Source organism: Babylonia areolata, chromosome 18, assembly GCF_041734735.1.
Source record: "Babylonia areolata isolate BAREFJ2019XMU chromosome 18, ASM4173473v1, whole genome shotgun sequence".
Classification (NCBI taxonomy): domain Eukaryota; kingdom Metazoa; phylum Mollusca; class Gastropoda; order Neogastropoda; family Buccinidae; genus Babylonia; species Babylonia areolata.
In genome coordinates, this window is record NC_134893.1 from 30,306,877 (window position 1) to 30,327,396 (window position 20,520).

At 38.8% G+C, this 20,520-nt stretch overlaps 1 protein-coding gene across 3 annotated transcripts in view; it reads left to right on the top strand.

Moving 5' to 3' along the window:
- Nucleotides 1–486: 486 nt before the first annotated feature.
- LOC143292644 (protein phosphatase 3 catalytic subunit alpha-like) overlaps nucleotides 487–20,520 on the top strand; it is a 47,653-nt gene continuing 27,619 nt past the window's right edge. For 2 of the 3 annotated variants that reach the window (XM_076603135.1, XM_076603134.1), the window contains exons 1-10: nucleotides 487–934; nucleotides 4,744–4,944; nucleotides 8,399–8,523; nucleotides 9,984–10,095; nucleotides 11,412–11,557; nucleotides 11,871–12,010; nucleotides 13,184–13,261; nucleotides 14,148–14,242; nucleotides 14,870–14,995; nucleotides 15,579–15,656. In XM_076603135.1, coding sequence (XP_076459250.1) covers nucleotides 886–934; nucleotides 4,744–4,944; nucleotides 8,399–8,523; nucleotides 9,984–10,095; nucleotides 11,412–11,557; nucleotides 11,871–12,010; nucleotides 13,184–13,261; nucleotides 14,148–14,242; nucleotides 14,870–14,995; nucleotides 15,579–15,656 — 1,150 coding nt within the window. In that variant the 5' untranslated portion in view covers nucleotides 487–885. The remainder of the gene's footprint in view (nucleotides 935–4,743; nucleotides 4,945–8,398; nucleotides 8,524–9,983; nucleotides 10,096–11,411; nucleotides 11,558–11,870; nucleotides 12,011–13,183; nucleotides 13,262–14,147; nucleotides 14,243–14,869; nucleotides 14,996–15,578; nucleotides 15,657–20,520) is intronic. The other variant, XM_076603136.1, reaches the window with a different exon arrangement.

Consider the following 20,520-nt stretch of genomic DNA (forward strand, 5'->3'; position numbering starts at 1 on the left):
AGGGCGCTCTGCCCAACCGGCTGCAGAAAATGCGGCGACGGAGCGTGCCTGACATATACCGGCCGTGACATCACCATAACCACTATACATTTCGCTACATGAGAAGATAGCTCTTATGTCTGGGTCCGTACTGCAGTCCACTAACATGCGTTATTTAGTACTGGGCCATCGTCAAATGCCAAAAGTCGCTCTTGTAATGCGATCCGTGTAAGAGATGCCGCCAGAAATCGTTCATAGTTTCCACCAACTCACAAAGTGAATGCTCACCGAGTTTACTTATGATAACAACATCATTCGCAAAGTGAAAACCCAGTGTCGCTCTCCAAACTGCACGTGAAAGAAACAAACTGATAACAAAAATGAAAAGATAATAATTTCAGCTAAAAACGTTGATAACAGACAGGAGCTGGTTTGGTATCACTATCAAGTGCCTGTTGTGCTGTTGCCCGCAGTTGCCTGGGCCCAAGCTCACTGTGGCCGAGATGCAGAATGCGAGGCGAGACAACAGAGCTCAGTCGAGTGTGTGTGAGAGAGTGTGTGTGTCAGTGTGACGGGAGATTCCACGGAGGCAGCGCAGAGCATTTCGCTGTTGCACAAGGCTTGACACATGCAGTCGTGATTATTGACTTGACTTCTGCAGTTTTAGTCCTGTGTCAATGAAGTGCAAATCTGAACTGTTCTTGTGAATCCAACAATACAAAGTTGCGCAAGGTGGTGCGCAGTAAACATTCAGGTCTACTCTATGCAAATGTTGTAGGCCTATGTTGTGATCGCCATCTTGAAGCTGTGCCAGGGAGATAAGTAGGGGGTGATCGCTGGAAAATCGTCGTTATTTTGTGCCATCGAAGGCACTGCTTTTGATATTTCGTGTGCACAGATATCAAGATGGCCACGACGGATAATAAACTCTCAACGACCGAAAGGGTCATCAAAAGTAAGTGAAGCAACATACCTTATACTTGCAGCTTCCTTTCATCCGCCATATTAGACATGTCGGCCATTAACATTTGCATCGATCGCACCGTACACAGCCTTATGTGTCTCCTATTATTACACGATTGCATTTTAAATTATCACTATATAAGTTTTAAAGACCCTTCTTTATATATATGCCCCCTAGAGTTTAATCAAACCCGTGGAATGCCTACTTTTCCAATGCACAATTACCCTGACCCAGTGTTTACATTCGAAACATACTGCAGGCAAACCAGCTCACAAGTCAATCGTCCGTCTATTTTCACTTTACAGCCCGTTTTTTCGGTACACGAATGTGCTTATGACACAGTCTGTTCGGTTTCCGCAGCTAGATGGGTTGTAATTTTTATATTACGCCACAGTCTTAAAACTAGCGGCTATTTACACAGTGCTTCCGTGATCGAAGCTGGGCTTTCTGTCACAGTTGACCAGAGGCCTGGCCCGGTTTCTTGTCCAACCGGATCCAGACTTGTCATTATATAACAGATTTAAGGGTCTGTTCCAGTCGGATGGGGAAAACCTGAAACGTTGTATATGAGCAAAAGCTAGTTTTTAACGTAAATTACAAAAAAGTTAAGAATAAGATGGCGAATGTATACTCTGCTTAAAGTAGTAAAGCTTGTTTGCATGGTAATGGCGTACAAATTTAAGCACTTGAATGGTCACAAGTCTTGCATTATGCAGAGTGAGACATTTGTCGGCATTTTAACAAGAGCAGTGCAAGAGCAGGACATGTTCTCATAGTGTTTGCCGCAGAAACAACCCCCCCCCCCCCACCCCACACACACACATAACATGCTCACAATCCTGTATGCCTAAACACTCATAGTCATATGCCAAACACTCCCCACTCATTATCTTCTCCCCCTCCCCCCCCTCTCCCCCTCCCCCTCCCCCTCCGTCTCACAAACACTCATACAGTATCAGATAAAAACAATAACGCTCATGAGTGCAAACACATCCACACTAACTAACAGTGACCGTCTTGAACAGATCTTTGCACATCTGAATTTTTAGTGCATGCTCCTGCAGATGACAATCACACACATGCACAGGGGAAAAGCATGCCTGCACACACACACACACACACACACAATCGTGACACACATCACATGCACAGGGAAAAAGCATGCCTGCACACACACATACACACACAGTGGCACACATCACATGCACAGGGGGAAAGCATACCTGTACACATACACACACAGTGGCACACATCACATGCAAAGGGAAAAGCATGCCTGCACACACACACACACACACACACACACACACACACACACAGAGTGACACACATCACATGCACAGGGGAAAAGCATGCCTGCACTCGTACACTCACTACCTATACCAGAATGTGTGACTAGGATGATGAACTCTGTGTGTTTGTGTGTGTGTGTGTGTGTGTTCTGTCATAAAACTGAAGTGAGAGAGAGGTAGACAAGATGGGGACTTAAAACACAAAATATTCAAGTAGTATTCATTTGTCAGAATGAGTGTTGATGTGTATGATGTGATATGTTATTGTATACACATTACATGTGCAAATGTTTATCTCAAATTTTTGTTCTTGTTTTTTGATTGTTGTTTTGCATAGTTATCATCAGATCCATTCAGTTTTGATTCTTACGTTATGACATGGTTTACAATTTTTAAAATGTATGACTGACTAAATAGGAGAGGAAATGAGGCTGGACCAGTTTTGATACAAATTGGACCTCTTATTCTGAATTCATAAAATTATCTTCATATTGGTTCTTCATGGTCATAGTGAATGAAGGATAACCCTGATATGAATGGTCCTGTATGGCATGTTGTGCTCACTATGACATTTACTTGAATTTTAACTTAGCCAGATGAAAGAAATACTCACTTTAAAAAGATCAGTTTTAATTTCATCACCTTTGTCACTGTTGCACTGTAGGTAAACTAAAGCTAATCCCATCATCATCTCTCTGATCTTTGGAAGCAGTAACACCACCTTAAGTGTAAGACTAAGAGTTATATGTTTGAAGTCTGTTTACATCAGGATCTGCATGTCCATGTTTCAAGGCACGGAATGCATTATAATTTATATTGATCAGCCTCATGCATGCATTGATATGAAAAGACCTTGACCAAGAGCCTTTTTACTTTAGTATGACCGTAATGTATATATCATAACTATATCTTTACTTTTGACTACTTGTAATAGACCTGATGTAGATAATTTGCAGATTATATGATCGAAGTGTGCATCTGTTCAATTAACAGAAAGTGTGAATTGGTTATCATCTTTTACTTTCAGTATCAGACAAAAGAATTGAAACGAGGCATCTGATATTTCCACTGTATCAGAGTGTTGTTACTGTATTAGTATTACACTAGTATGCATGCATTGAACTGGTAGAGTGAAGGATCAAGGTCAGAATAGTCAGGTGTTTCCATTCGGTTTAACACCAGTGTAAACTGTGTCAAAATAACTTAATCATTGCAAAACTAAGAAGTCTGAATTCTAAAAGTAAAAGTTACACTGACTGAGTAGTTAAAGCTTAAACTAAAGTTTAAGGCCTGTGACTTGCATTCTGATTTCAATTCTGTCAGCACCTGATGATATAAAGTTTATTTGTGCAGCTGAAACCCCCAATATATGCAGAAGATCAAATAAGCATGTTACAGATTCTGTAATCCACAGTCTGATACAGTGATAAGTAATGGAAACAGAATACCCGGAGTGCACCAACCATGTCAAGAATCATTCCTCAGCAAATTGATGTTGGATGTGTACCATACTCTAAGAGGTATTACTAGTTCTGATACTGTTGATGCAACTGTGTGTGGAATCCTTTTTTTTTCTCTTTTTTTTTCCTCCTTCTTCTTCTCCTCTTTTTTTTTTTTTTTTAAATCTATCACCCATAGGATATTCTGGACAATTCAAAGGTAAACCACTTACTCCAGGCAGTTAAGCACCATTTTCTTCCATGCTTACATCAAAGCTGGGGGTCATGCCTCACACTTCACGTGACAGAAAATGAAAGCAGTAGATTTATGCAGCGAAAATCACTGGTTTTAAAACTGGTGGGGAGAACTCTAGGATAGGGTAAGGCTGAGACTGAGAGGGTGGTTTAGGAGGCTTGTTGGTCATTAACAGGTCCTTGTAACTAATGTCAGGTCCTCCATTTCAGGGAAGGCTACAAACTGGGGGCCCTTATCTGCATTCAAGTGCATAGTTTATGTCTTGTTAAGTGTATGCTGTTGGTTCATTTCAGAGCACAGTCTGTGTCTGTGCCTATGTGTTTGTCAGTTTGTGGTGAGACATTCTGGATAATGATTTTAATTCAGAGAGTTTGCTTGTGCCAGTTGTGGGAAGAGACACACACACAGATGCACATGCATGCAATACACACGCACGCAGGCATCAATTTTTTAAATCATGTCACATTTTCTGAAAATTAGGATATTTTCTTGGAATTCCATTTACCCTCCCTGTTTCAGTTGGTAATCAGTCACTATATTTCAGCTTGAAAATTAACAAAACAAAAACAGACACGCTGTCACATATATATTGATTTTTTTTATTCATGTCACATCTTTTACAAATAAGATGAATTTCCAGTGCATGTGTAATACTAATAGCAATATACAAACATAAGTTCCACAGGATTGATATGGACTTTGTTTTCAGCCCTTATGATGGCCTAGTGTAGTCAGCTGGGCTGTAACTTCAAAAGCAACTGTGATATTAAAAACGATGATTTGACAAAAAATTCTAAGTGAGCTATTTTACAGGCGTGCCCTTTCCGCCCAGTCACCGAGTGACCATGAGTGAAGCCTTTGATGCCAAGGGCAAGCCCAGGCCTGACGTCTTGAAGCAACACTTCATCCTGGAAGGCCGTGTCACCGAGGATGTGGCACTGCGAATCATCAACGAAGGAGCTGCAATCTTGCGCCAAGAAAAAACAATGATCGACATCGAAGCACCAGTCACAGGTGGTTACCCTTCATGTTTTCTATGAGTGTTGCTCATTTTTTGTTTCCACTTCATTCTATGTTTTTGTTTATTTCCTGTTCATTCTTTCTTTCTAAACAGTCCTTTTTTTCATCTCACAAATCTGTGTGTGTGTGTATGTTTTATGTGTGTTTCTTTCTTGAAGGTGGTGTGGGCTTGAGCCAGCTGGGGTCAAAGTAATGAGTTAGAATGCTGGAAATATGAATATATACTAAAGTTCATGAAACAAATGGAATTATTATCAAGTCCTTTTGACGCTAGCAAAACCAGAAGCAGAAAGAGTGATTCTGATATTGATTCACAGAACAAGAGAATTGCATACCGGTATGCCTGAGGCATATAAATTACAGTTTTCCTGCTCATGATATATGTTTCCCCTCTTACAGAGTTGTAGTTCCATTCAGCTTCTCCCTTTCTCCTTTTCTTACTTTTTCCTGCAATGAGTACAAGTACAACCAGATTTTACAAGAGAGTGTCAAGAACAGGTGTTAGATTCAGGTGATTAATTGTGAACAGCTAAATTTGATATGTCATGCATATGAACTGTCATTGCTATCAGCAACTCAAGTGAAGTGATTTGTATCCAGACTTGAAAAGGCATAAAGAAGCATAAAGAGGATGGTGCCAGCAAACCAGCATTGACACAGATTAATGATGTAGAGCTGTAGAAATCATACAGAGAAAGATGTCAGGAACAGCTGTCTGTTTGCAGCTGCTGCAATAAAGGTAGTCCGGTGCTCATGTCAGTGATCTAGTTCAAATTGAATCCAATTCGTAATCTTTCATTTTAATGAACTGAACTTGTTTATTATTGTTCCATTCTGCAAAGTCACACAAATGAACACACACATGGTGGTGTTTAGTATTTCAGTATGCTGGATATATTTATTTTTGGTTCTGTCTGTAGAGTCAAACGAACATGGGAACACTTGCACTTTCTTGTTTTTCACACATACTGACATAGGGACACATGATGCACTGACGTTTTTTTTTTAATCACACCCTTGTGGACAACACATGCACTATCTTATTTATCACAAAAACTGCAGTACTGATAACAGTGAGCTCTCCCTCTTGTTATGAATTAAACTGAAGATTTTCCTTCTGAGTGTAAACTAAGGAATCGAATGAAATAAAAGAATGAAATGAAATAAGTCCTTGATTTTCATTTGCACAAGCGTAAACTCCAAAAGGTGCTTGTAGATCAAAAGGTTGAACCACAACATTCATTTTGAATTTCATTCCATATTCAAATTGCATATGTACATAAAATATGCTGTAAGTCTTTGATTTCAAGAACTAAAGAAGTAGATTTCAAGAAAACTGATTGTAAAACTAAAAGCAATGTTTTCCCTTGTAGTTGTGTATATTTTGCTTTCAGAGCTCTGCAGCAAAGGTGAATTGCCAACACTTTGTTCTTTGGTGATGAAAGCACCACAGCATTCCCTCAGACTTTTGTGTAGTTTTTTGGCTCTGCCCTCCATTGCCAATGTCAGAGTGCTCACATGGGCCAATGGGGACTGTAAATGTTTTGTTTTAATACCAGATTGATGCCACATGTAATGAAAACATCACAACTGTTTTCTTGACTGTGGCAACTCTGCACTACTTTATCTAACTCCATGCATGTGTGCTTACAAAATATATTGGTTGTGTTATGGATCCCTTTTTTTTTGTTTTTTGTTTGTTTGTTTGTTTTGTTTTTTGTTGTTTTTTCGTGCTGAACTAGTGTGAATGATGGCTTCCAGTTCCAGTTCAACTTCCAGTGAATGTGAATTGAACCGATGGATAAAGATTGGCACTCAGCCATGTGGGGAGGAGGGTGGATGTAAGGATGAGGCCTAGGGTGGCAACAGACAAATCCCAAATCCCAAGGAGGGATATAGTGTGGGTGAAAGAAACATCTGACTTTGTGTGTATGTATACATGTGTGGGAGGGATGGGGTTAAGGGAGGGGGTTTCTTGAGGGGGAAAGGAAGGAGTGAAGGTTGTTGCTAGGACTACCTGGTGAAAAGCTGTAATATTTCCCTTCCCACCCCCCAGCCCCCACCCCCTTTTCTTTTGTTTGTAAGGGTTTGAATTAGATCTGTTGATTGTGTATAATACTGCTGCCCACCTTTTCTTTCCAGTCTCTTGTGCTGTGAGACAATTCACAATTACTCCACACATTGGCATGCACATGCATGTGAGCAAGCAAGCAAACAAACACACACACACACACACACACACACACACACACACACACACACACACACACACACACACACACACACACACAGAGTCTCACACACACACACACACAATGACAGAGGGATTGAAACACAGATAGATCTATACAAACTGGAATACACACATAATATAAATACAATTAACACACTTTCACAGACATACAGTATCCACACAGAGACTGATGATCACCAAAAAGGTTGATACTCACGTACGTTGTAAAAAATTAAAAAAAAAGAAGTTTGTTTTAAGTTCCAGTTTCTGCTTCGTTCTTTATGATTCTGGCTTCATTGTTTTCAGTCTTGGTTGCTGTGAAGAGTGATACATGAAGTCACAAGTTATTAGACAGTCCCAATATATCACTGTTATCAGCAGCTGTTGCAGAGGGTTCTTTCCAGGAAACCATCAGTTGGAAAGCAGACCATCAATACTGCCCATCAGTTGGAAAGTAGACCATTAGTGCTGCCAGTGTGCCACAGTGACTGATAGTCTTCATTTCTGTACTTTGTTAAGCCATCACACTGAAGATGCAGTCTCACACAGTAAAAGAAAAATATACTCTTGCAGATAGCAGTGGAAGTACAGTATGAGTATGTCTAAAATCATTCAATAGTTTTCACAAGTTACTAGGGAAGTAACAGCACCATGAATAAATCAATTAATTTGAAATAATTTAATATCTATACTTAGGTTACTCTACGGATCACACATGGGTGATCTGCCAATCGATTTCAGTCTTGCACAAAAATATACCAAAAGCTATGTTCATTCACAAGTTTACAGTACTACTGCAATTTGTAGTCTTCGGGTGTTATAATCTATTATTTCAGAATCACCATCAGGTGGTGTCTCAAGCCCAGACCAGCATGTTTGGTTTGGGATTCTGGACCTGTCAACTCATTTCTCTTTATCATTCAAAAGTTGCACCCCATTTTCCCAGATCTGCCTGCTGGTGTGTTTTGTGTGTGTGTGTGTGTTTTTTTTTCTTTTTCTTTTCTTTGTTTAAGAATACAGTAAAGTACCTTGACCTTTTATTTAAGCAGGTAAGGAATTGAGTGGAAACTATTATTATTATTATACTTAAAAAAAAAAAAAAAAGTTAACAAATACAGATTTTCTTGGTCAGCATTCCATATGTATGTTATTTGCCTACAGAATTACGTGTTCATGAAGGTGCTCTGTAAGTGTAACCTGTTTCTTTGATTTCAGTGTGCGGTGATATCCATGGTCAGTTCTTTGACCTCATGAAGCTGTTCGAAGTGGGGGGTCCCCCTTCATCCACACGATACCTCTTCTTGGGAGACTATGTAGACAGAGGATATTTTAGCATAGAGGTAAGTAAGAACTGCTCTGTAGAGTTTAGCTGCTGGTGATTTTTAACACACAAGAGGTGAATAGTCTTACTAACCTACTTACTGAAAGGATGACTGATGAGCTGTGTTACATTGTCTTCTTTCAAAACTTGTCAAATTCCTGTTCTGTTTTTTAAGTCTCTCATAATACATTTACTGCTTAAAAAGGATGGTGACTTGTACCACATTCTTAATCTAAGTTATTATTTGCCATGGTTAAAAGCGCATGTGTCAGGGGTTTACTTGCTTCCATGTACCTTAATGATAAAAAAAGGGGGGGATGGTGGGGTGCAAGTGAACAAAATATGTGGATGTGTTGGTGTGTGTGTCATTGTGTGTATGTATGTATTCACATGCAGAGCAGAATTCATTAAGATTCTTTCCAATGAGATTATCACTGAGATTACATGCATACATGTGTGTGTTAGTGTGTATGTGCATGTTGAGCAGGATGAAATACTTTCCCATGGAAATGCCAATTAAATTATGCTGTGTGCCAAGGGCACACTGTTGGCGATAGATTGTCAGACAGCCCAGATGTGTACATTATGGTGCAGATTGTATCGAGTGGAATGCTTTTTATGTTAACATGGCCACTGCTTCCTTGTATTTCATCTGAAAGTGTACAGACATTACTAATGAAAATACTATGTGAAGTGTGTGTGTGAATGTTTGTGTGTGGGCATGCTGTTGTTTCTTCAGAAATTCTGAGAATGATGATAGTGTCTTGTATGAGTGTGTGTGTATGTGTGAGTGTGCACTTTTGCTTGAATGCCAGAAAAAGTGAAAGATTTTGATAATGGTACTTTAACTTGTCCAGGCTCTTGAAGAAACAGGATAGTACTTGATTCAAAGTTCTGTGTCCATAAATGTATACCAGAAACATGCAGTTCATTTATGTGTGTGTATATACAGATATTTCTAGGATAGTCTGAATCTGTGTTGTAACTTTATAAATACTTGAAACAAATACTTCATTCTAAGAATGTATGACACAAATACATGTGTGAGTAATTAATTGGATGTATGCATCAGACCAAAATCGTACGTGTTGCTTTTTGGTGTTCGATTTGGATTTCTCAAAATGTGCTTCAAAAGATAAAAGTGTGTGTGAATGTGTGATATTGTGTATGCAAGTGAGGATACGTGTGTGAGTGTTCACATGAGTATGCATGTGAGCTTGCATGTATGTGTTTGTGCGTGTGTGTGTGTGTGTGTGTGCTTGCTGTTAGCGTGTGTTGGTGTCAGCTTCACAACAGATGAACTGTGTGTCACAAGTTCTCACTCAACCTTGTAGCCTTGATCAGTCATGTGTGACATTATTATCACAACAGGCTTTTGTGGGGTTGTTTATTGAAAAAGTAATGAGACGTGGATGTTTCTTTAGTCTAAACATGTTAACCTTATGTGTTTCAGCAACTCTGCTCTTTTTCGCTTTGCAGTGTGTTTTGTACCTGTGGGCACTGAAAATTTTGTATCCAACAACCTTCTTCCTCTTACGAGGAAACCATGAATGTAGACATCTAACAGAGTACTTCACATTCAAGCAAGAGTGTAAGACCTTTTTCTCACTTCCCATTCTTTTCTGTGGTAATACCAATTGTGCTTTTGTGTTTGTGTGTGCGTCTGTGTGTTTGCATGTGTGTGTGTGATTGTATGCGTGTGTGGGTGTAAGTGTGTATATCCCTTCGTCAGTTAATGTATTTGTAGCTGACAGTGTGACAGTTGAATTTTGACAGTGTACATGAAACTCAGAGAAGGTATAATATTCCTTTACAGAGTACTCCTCTCTTTTTTGTTTTGTTTTTTTATTTTATTCTTCCCCTTTTGTGTGTGTGTGTGTGACACTGACAGTAGAATTTTAACAGTGTACACTAAACTTCAAAGAAGGTAAAATATTCCTTTACAAAATACTCTCTTTTTATCTATAAAACTAATGTCAAGTGACTGACTGGCTGCCACATCAGTGGGTCATTTTAGAATTGTATGTGTCAATGACCAACATGAAACCTGAACCCTGTGTGTGTATACATGTGTGTGTGTGTTTGAAGACCTTGATTCTCTTATATTTTTCCACCTGGATATTAGACGCTTGTAGCTTTTTGTGGCAACATACTATTTGTGGCTAACAGGAAAAGAAAAATGTTGATATATCATGATACCTGGTATCCTGCTCTTTTGGCAGCAGCTGTACTTTGATTTTTTTTTTTTTTTTTTAATTTTGCAGAGTTCTTTTGTTGTTGCCAATTCAGCTTCTTTGCTGGAAGCTTTACCAGAAAATAATTAGACTTACCAGTGCCATGATGAAAATAAAATTTTAAATTCTTGGCCCTGGCTTTCTCCCCTGTTTACAGTTTTGATGGTTTCCTGGCAATTTTTTTCTCTCTTGGTTGGTTGTATATGTTGGAAGCAAGGAAAAGTATAAACTTATGCACATTTGAATTGACACAGAAGTTAACACCCAGATAGCAGTGTTTGTTTTTTTATGTTTCCAGTTTGGGATGAAGTGTAAAGCCACAACACTTTTTAGATTTGAATCTGTCTCTCTGACTGAGCCATTCTTACTCTTTGTAAGTAGGGCTGGCTGTGTGGTGTTCTGTATTTGTTGAATCAGAACAGGCATACAAAACTGAACAACAGTGAAATCAGTCTGAAAGTTTGGCGTCAGTGCAACATGAGATTTGACATACAAGTAACACAATGAAGTGATCATTTTTTCTTTAAAAATGTTCAGACAGATAACTGATTTTGCCATATTTGAGTATACCGCTTAGTTATATACAGAAGTTAGCAGAAAACAGTGCAGTCCTTCCTGCAAAGAGACAGGCACTGAAGTAAGGAATCTAAGTGGTGTGTGGCTGTGACTGCAGGTAAAATCAAGTACACAGAGAGGGTGTACGACGCCTGCATGGACGCATTTGATTGCCTGCCCCTGTCCGCTTTAATGAACCAGCAGTTTCTCTGTGTACACGGGGGCCTCTCACCAGAAATTCACAACCTTGAAGACATTAGAAAGGTATGATCCCGCTGTTGTGTGAAAATGAGCGTCAGAATTGTTAACTCTGGTCATTTGGGACTGAAATGGATGGTGTGACATCTGAAAGTGTGATTCAGTGGTAAAGCTCCTGATGTCTAGTATTTTTGGTAAACATTAGAATGCTGTGTTGTTGTTTTTTGTAGCATATATGAATGTTTTTGTTTTGTAATGATGCTTTTTCTTGGAAATTAACAAATGTTTGTCTTCATATGTGCAAAATGTGCTACACATTTGATTGTAAAGTGAAAATAATTCCAATTGATATACCTCGACCTCTGTGTTTTTTCTCCAGTTGGATCGCTTCAAGGAGCCGCCTGCTTTTGGCCCGATGTGTGACTTGTTATGGTCAGATCCTCTGGAAGACTTTGGCAATGAGAAAACATCAGAACACTTCTCACACAACACTGTCCGGGGTTGCTCATATTTTTACAGGTTTGTAGCATGAGTGGACTGCATTATATCTTTGCTGTCCATTGTAGGAACAATGTGCATGATGTAAAAGAGGAGAGAGTGATTTTGGATAAATGTGATGTTGGGCATTTATGTTTTCATACATGTGTGTTGTTCTGCCAGCTGCTGCTGTTTTAGTGTTGCAGGCTATGCTTTTTGCCAGATTTGCTGCAGAGTTAAGCCCATTCAAAAATGGTCTCACCATAGATTTAAAAAAATCAAGTTTTTGCCTGTCTGTAATGAATACATGGAACAGTTCCAGGATTTGAGTTTTCTTAAAATATCTGACATGAAACAAACTGTTTGCATACTTATCTCCACCTCTTGTTATGAGTCATTCAGAGTTTGTCAGCATACCAAAGAATCAATCCCAAAACATATAACAGGTTTAGCAAAGCTACAGCAGAAGCTCTCTGCTTAAAAGAGATTTTTAAAAAATCTGTACTGAGACTGCAGCAGACAAATCTGGGTGATGCCGTTTAAGGAGGACTCAGAATGAGCGGTGTGAGAGTATGAGTAATGCCACTGAAACCGTGCAGATGATGGGGCAGCAACAAAATGACTTAAAAAAAAAAAAAAAAACACACAAAAAACAACTATACTCTATAGTCATCCACAGGTGAGCTGCAAGTAGGACACATTGTTTCAGTGACTTGTCCATTTCCCACATGTTTGTATGTTTTGGTGTCCAGAGACAAAGAAATGCCTTGACAAAGCAGTGGACTGTTGGAGGCTCACAAAAAAATTGAATAATAGTGTTGCTGGTTTTTGTTGTTGCTGTTGTTTTTGTTTGGTTTTTTTTCTTTTTGAGCTTGTACACTTCCTTATGAGCTGAAAGGTTTTGTAGTTTTCTGGGAAAACACATTATTTCCATCACTGCTGCCAACCACACCAGCAGACTTTTTTGATAAATGTTCCTCAGGCCAGAGTTGAGAATAAATCAGTTTAGCTTTGCATAGACTAAAACTAGCTTTCAAGCAAAATGTTGGCTTTTATTGATGCTGTTCAGGGTTGTAATAACATTTAAAAAGAAAAAAACAAAAAACAAATTTCATTGAAAGGAAAACTGTCAAATATGTTGATTTGTAATGTGCATTTGTTGTTGTTGTTTCAAGACGATGAATGAATTTTCATGATGGTGATGGTATGTTTCAGCTATGCAGCATGTTGTGATTTCTTGCAACAGAACAACTTGTTGTCCATAATCAGAGCGCATGAAGCACAGGATGCTGGGTAAGCATACACACACACACACACTGACACACATACACAGTGTCACAGTGTGTATTCTCTTTCTCAGTCTTAAAAAAAACAGGTGCGCTCTCTCTCTCTCTCTCTCTCTCTCTCTCTCTCTCTCTGGGAGGTCCGAGGCCAGGGGCTTCTGTGCAGGGCTCTTGTAAGCATCTGTGGTACATTTCCTCTATTTCCTCTCTCTCTCTCTCTCTCTCTCTCTCTCTCTCTCTCTCTCTCTCTCTCTCAAAATTGTACCTTTATAAATGTATTATATGTATATATATAAATGGCTTAATCTGTTGCTGTAATATACTGGATATGTAGCCATTTTAAATTACAGTCCTTATTTTGGACACATGATTCATATTTACCGCGTTTAAATGTCATATCAAACAAACTTTCCCCTTTAGTACTTTCTGAATATTCTCTCTCTCTCTGGCAAGTGTATGTTAAAATGTATATATCCATTGTGTGTTTGTCTGTGTGTGTGTTTAGTCACATTTTTGTGTGTGTATGTAACATCGATGTAATGTGTTATGTAAACAAAAGTGTTTTTGTAAAGCACCTAGAGCAGATTTCTGGATAGTGTGCTTTATAAGCATCCATTATTATTATTATTATCATTAAATACAAGCTTATCTATTTTACCTTTAGTAAAACATTTGCCGTTGTCATTTGTCATTCTGTCTCACTCCTTTTTTTGTATATTCTTGTGTTTGATATTTTTTGGGGGTGCAATAATTCAGCTTATAAATTTAGTTATTAGCTCACTTTTTCAGTATGTGGAAGCAAACTTCAGAAAAAAATAGTATTCAGGAGAGGATAGAGGTTCATGTTTCATCTGAAAAACTTGGTGAGTAATTGTAATGTTTCATTTTATGTGCAGGTATCGTATGTACAGAAAAAGCCAGACAACAGGATTCCCATCCCTGATAACAATATTCTCTGCTCCAAACTACTTGGATGTGTATAATAACAAAGGTAAGCTGACATCACTGTGGAGGCTAGCTTGTGTTCTTGACACGAGTTAAAAATTTGGAATGTTGGTGATTGTTTATTGTTATGTTGTTTAAATTAGTTTGAAAGAGAAAAGAAAGGTAAGAGAGGGTCTAAGACTATTTGACAGTGTTCAGAAGATTTTGATGGAGTGGTGGCTTCGTGGTTAAGGCACTACTCTAAGCTTGATGCTGCTCAAGACACAAAAATACATTTATACAGAAAAAAAAAGGAAAACAGATCTGAAACATTTTCCATGGAGAGAGCATTACAGATTTTCTCCAGTGAATTCCATATGTTGAGAGAGGTGAATGTGAGTTTTTGTATGCATGTTTGTGTGTGTGTGTGTGTGTGTGCCGCCTACTTTGCTGTTGGCTGCTGTTGTGGTCTGCTTGTCAGACTTCTGCTCAGAGAATTTGCAGTGATCGTGCAGGTTCTTCCCTCACCCATATTCTCCTTGGGGATATTTATAATTGACTTATTCAGCATTGAAAAATTCCTTATCTGTATTTCTTTTAGTGTTTTCTATGTATTTTGTATATGTGTGGAATGCATGTGTGTATGTGTGTGTGTGTGTGCAAATTTTATAATATATGTGTGTCCTGTGTGCAGCTGCTATCTTGAAATATGAAAACAATGTGATGAACATCCGTCAGTTCAACTGCTCTCCTCACCCGTACTGGCTGCCCAACTTCATGGATGTCTTCACATGGTCCTTACCCTTCGTGGGAGAAAAGGGTCAGTGCTTTGCAGGGCTGGGTGGGAGAGTGGGTTTCTGTTCTTGTGAAAGTGTGTGTGTGTGTGGAGGGGGGGAAGGGGGGGGGGGGGGCTGTAAACTGGAGATGTGTCTGTATGAAGAAAAGGATCTGTTCTCTCCTCATCTTTGTGTGGGTGGACAATGTGTGTGTGATAGGTTTGTGTGTGTGTGCTGGAAACAACATGTCTGTATGATCACAGAGATTTGAACGGAGAAAAATGTCACTCTTCTCGGCTCTGTGGTTGGACTTGACATTTGTTGTTTTTGTGTGTGTGTGTAGTATGTGTGTATGTATGCTTATGAGTATGTGTGTATACATAGAGTGCACTAGAGTGTGCATGCAGTAAAATGTGGCTCACAAATTAAGATGGAGGACTGTGCTGAGTTTTGTGTTTATTTCATACTTAATCTAAGGTATAACTTGAAACAGTAACAGGTTGTTTGGAACGCAAAATATTGTGCATTTCTAACAGTTCTTTATATTGTTTAGAGTTTATGTGATTTGTTTTATGCATGGAATTGTTTTCTGATGTTTGTGTGGATGTGGGTGTGATATTGTTGCAGTGACAGAGATGTTGGTGAACATCCTCAACATTTGCTCTGATGATGAACTGGTTACAGAGGGTGATGAATCATTTGAAGGTAGGCTGATTTGCCTTGTCCAACTGCTGTGTTCTTCTTTCTTGTTAAACTTTGAATAATTCTTATTCTAGTTAAGATTTTTTTTGGGCACAGCAGTTTATATTCTGTGTAGCACTGCAAAGTTTTTTGTCAGTGGACTGGTAATCAGATTGACCTGTGGTGTTTGTGAGTGTATGTTTTGATGTGTTTAGAATTGTACTGAAAGCTGTTCAGTGTGGATGTGTTTACATTTATTTTTTCCCTTATATCCACCTTGCCACTTCTCTCTCTCTCAAAAAAAATTTTTTTTTCCCTCTGATGGGTTTTTTTTTAAACCCCATGGCACTTTTGCTCTGTTTTGAATGTTTTCAGCATCATATGGATATTTTCAATGCCAGTTGCCTTGCCACTTCTCATTTCTGTCCCCCCCAAAAAACTTATTTTGACATTGCATACTAATCCCTATTCTCCCTCCTAAACTGTTTCAGCAAGAAATGCTTCTGTGTAACTTGGGTTTTTGTTTTGTGTTCTTCGCTCCTGCTCAGTGCAGGATGGTGTTCTCAGCAGTGGTGGTAAAGTCCTGGCTGTTAGAAAGCTGCTGGCTATCACGGTAAAGGACAGATGATGATGATCAATGAGGCTTTGTTCATCAGGGATGCTTGTGTAACTGTAAATTTGAAATGCCAAGGACATTCAGTTTCAGTTTTTGCTTCATGAAGGTATCAGAGCATGCAGACAGATCTATACACACTACACCACATTTACTGGAAAAATTTAGAAAAGGTCGTGATACAAGAGTTAGAAGGCTGCTTAGGAAGTTCACTCACCCATCACCTTGGGTCGAATGACTGTACCAAAGAAAGATAAAAATAAACAAACCAACCAACACTGCAACAGTTGTTTTCTGCTGCAATGATCGTGTACATCAAGGATGACTGTTCGATTTTGTTTGAGAGCAAACAGCGCAAGCTGTTGTTTTTTTGTTTTAAAGTGTGCAGAGCTGGCTTTTTATATGCCAGAAAAGGCAGATGCTGTTAACTCTGAAGATCTCTGGAGCATGCGGCGCTAGCAGTGCTGTAGTAGGAGGAAAGGACAAAACATTTGGCTCCCAGAAACCTCTCTCTGTTCTTCTATCATCCAATGCTTCTTTTCCTGTGTTTCGTCTGATGTTGTGTGCCTGTTTTGTGTATGCTGTGTTTTGGGGAGAGAGAGAGAGAGAAAAAAAAGAAGAAAGACGAGACCACAAATCGATATAATTCATATGTGGTGTTTGTATGTATGTCATTTATGCTGAGTGAATCTGGATGTCACTGTGTATTCATTTGTTTTTGCAGACTTTTATTTACTCTGTCATAATGTTCTACACATGTGCATTTTGGTTTCTTAAAGTGTGGAACCCATCATGCATATTTACTCTTTCATAATGTTCTAGACGTGTGTATTTCTGGAATCTTTACTACGTGTAACACCCTTTCTGCATAATTATCATGTCTTGATGTTCTGGATATGTGTGTTTTTGTGTATGTGTGTGTGTGTTTTTTTATTATTGTTCTTGAAGTGTAACACCAGTTATGCATATTGACAATGTTCAAGAGATGGGGGTTTTGTGTTTTTTGTTTGACTGGGTTTTTTTAAATGGGGGTGGGGGGGATTAAAGTGTAACACACCCTTGTGTCTGTGATTGTCTTTGCAGTTTGACCGTGAGTGTTTCTCTGTGTGTTTCTTCTCCATGTTGTGAACATTTGATTGAATGGTCTTCTTTTCTCTGCCCCCTAATCTCTCTTTGTCTGTTTCTCTGTCTGCTCGGTGTCTTTCTTTTTATTTTTTTCTGCCTCATTGCCAACCTCTCTCTCTCTCCATCTCACTTTCTCTCTCTCCCTTTCTCTCTCTCTCTCTCTCTCACTTTCTCTCTCTCCCTCTCTCTCTCTCTCTCTCTCAGTCTTTCTGAATTCTGAGTTCTGTTCTTCCCTGTTTAAGTTACACATTCAAGCTATTTCTGTAATTGTGCACTGAATTGATGTGTATTTTTATTTTGCCAGGCACAACAAAACTAATGGTTGCTTGTTTTTCCCCCATTTTTTTTTCTTTTGTCTTTTCAAGCTGCTGAAGGTATACCTGTTCTTTGTGTCTCTGTGCCTAGTTCAGTTCTACCCACTGATCAACTTTTTTCTTTTTTTTTCTTTCTTTCTTTTCTTCTTTTTTTAATTGTCTACTCCCTTATAACTGTTGTGTTGTTGTCTTGATGCATATGTATACACATTATATAATCCCAAGGCCAGAGCTAGAGGCAAGGCCCAGAGAGTACACCGGTGTATTCTAATACTCCCTGATATTTGATGGAGTCCAGTTGGTTATGAGTGTGTCTTTGTTGACCAGCTTGCATTTACTGAACAGTCCCAACGAAAACTTGGAGAGTGCTAGGAGGGAGGGGTGTGGGGAAAAGGGGTGGGGCATGTAAGGGGCATGGAATTGAGTGTTTGGAGGAAGGTCTAAGGGGCATGTGATAATTGAGGGTATAGTGTGTTAGCAGGTGTTGTTTTTTTCTCTGCCTGCCTTTGCCTATCTTTGTCTATCTCTGTCTCTCTCAGTATCTCTCTCTCTCTCTCTGTGCATTGACATTTTTTTAGAGGCATAATACTGGATACACAGATTAGAGGTTTCATACATGTCCTTTTTAGTACAGCAGTAATAAACTATGACATGATTTCTTTTTGTGTTTTTGTGTGCAAATTTTAGCAGGGGTGGGGGTGGTGAAGGGGAGTGTTCCAAATGAACTTTTTTTTTCTTTTTTTGCATCAGAACAAACAAAGATTTATATGTGTGCTCTTCATGATCTTTATTTTCATAACTTTCACACACCCGAAAAAATCTAGTTTTGTGAGTTCTTATCTCAGATTTTACAGATGATGTTCGGTTTACGTAATAATGGGGTCGTTTCTATTGGTGGGATCCATCATCGTTGGTTTTTTTAAAGTCCGCATTGTTTTTTGAGAGTTCTGATGCAGTGGCTCCAAGTCTTGCAGTGATGAAATTGCTGTGGTGTGAATACTGTTTTAGCCTTCTACTGTAAGTAGACTTAGGTCAGTTCCAGGTTGTACTACCTTTTTTGCCTGTGACAGTATCTTTTCTCTGTCACTCCTTGGTTAAAGCTGGCAGAAAAAGACTCCCACGATGGAGGGGACATTTGGTGAGACTGACTGCCACACATTCTGCAGGACATCAGTTGGTTTTTGGTTTTTTGTGTTTAACACAGTTGGAAAACATAATCCATACATTATATAGATATAATCACTTATTTTCTTGTGTTTGGCAGAGTTGAAAAACATTATTCCAGTATTGTATAGGTATAATCACATATTTTGTGTTTGGCAAAGTTGAAAAATATAATCCATATGTTATATCAGTAAAACACAGAATGACTGTTATGTTGAGGATTGTTTATGTATTTTTGAGACATCAGTTTTGGGGGATGAGTAGAGGTGGGGGAAGGGAGAGTTGCATGTGTGTGGGGCGTGTGGGCATGTATAAGTTTCCTTGGGCTGGCATCCAGACGTGAGAGTTTTGCCCCTTGTGCCTCGCATTTGGAACAGTGGTGGACTTGCACTGCCAGTGTCATTAAAGATAACTGAGGGTTCAGGTTTCTCAAGTGATGCATGCCACACTCTACACGCATGCTAACATCAGCGCTAGTACCCCTCTCTCTATTTCTCCTGTTCCATCCCACAGAATTCACCCAGTCATATCAGCCAGTGGTGAAGCTTGAACAAAGCAACATTTAGTGTGCTTATCATATGGCTACACATGTTTATTTTAATTGAAATGGCAAGGGATATCTAGATATGTATGTTTTGTTTTGTTTTGTTTTAATCAAAGGTCATAGACTCTCTATGATAGAGATGTGAATATTTTATTTGTTTCCTCACAGATCAATCATTGGGATTCCAGTAATTGTTTGTTTGAAATAAAAAGAAACAAAAAGGAATATCTCTTATTATTTTGAGAACAAATTTGTTGAAAAAAAGAAGCAAGAGTTGGTTTGAAAAAAAACAAAAGAAAAAAACAAAACAGAACAGGAATGTCTTAGGATTTCTGGAAGTGGAGTGAGTATACTTGAAGATGGTCCCTTTCCACCTGAGCAGAAGTCAAGACAGTAAGATTTTTTTTTTTTAAGTGGGAAATATTTTTTTCTCTCTTTTTTTGTGCTGTGTTACTTAAAGCAGATGTGTCACCAGTATGTCCATTTGACAGTAAAATCAGAAGGGAAATATGCAATTTTGGAGGTGCCAGAGGAACCATTAGATTTGGTGAGATGACAGGGAATAAAGTAGGTCATAGCCAATATGAATTAAGGGGTCTTCAGCCAACATCAAAAGAAAAATAACTGCATTATGTTCTTTTTATCTTTTTTTTCTTTTATTTGTCCCTTTTTTTTTCACTGTTAATGATTTTTGATAGAGCATGACAACATAAAGTTGTTCGTGTTGTTGATTGATTATATGACAGTGTTTTCAAAATATGAGTTGTTAATTCACTGTGGTTAAAAAAAATTGAAGAAAGGAAAGATTAAACAGGTTGGGAATCTGGGGCTAGCCTTTGAAAAACATAGCATTGAAAATAATGAAATGTGGAAAACATTAGAAAAGTACTGTTGGCAGTATAAGAGGTGGGGGTGGGGGGTATCTTTCTCACTCTCACTCATTTTCCTTTCCCTCCATTTCCCTTCTGTCCTCACCTTCCACCTGTGCATTCTTGATCTTAGTCCCTCTTTTCTGTCTTTCATCTCTGAATGAAAGCAGGTGCTCACACATAAATCAACACAGGTACTATAAGGGACACGACTCCACCTGTGATCATAAGTTCGAGTACTTTAACAAACTCCACTTCT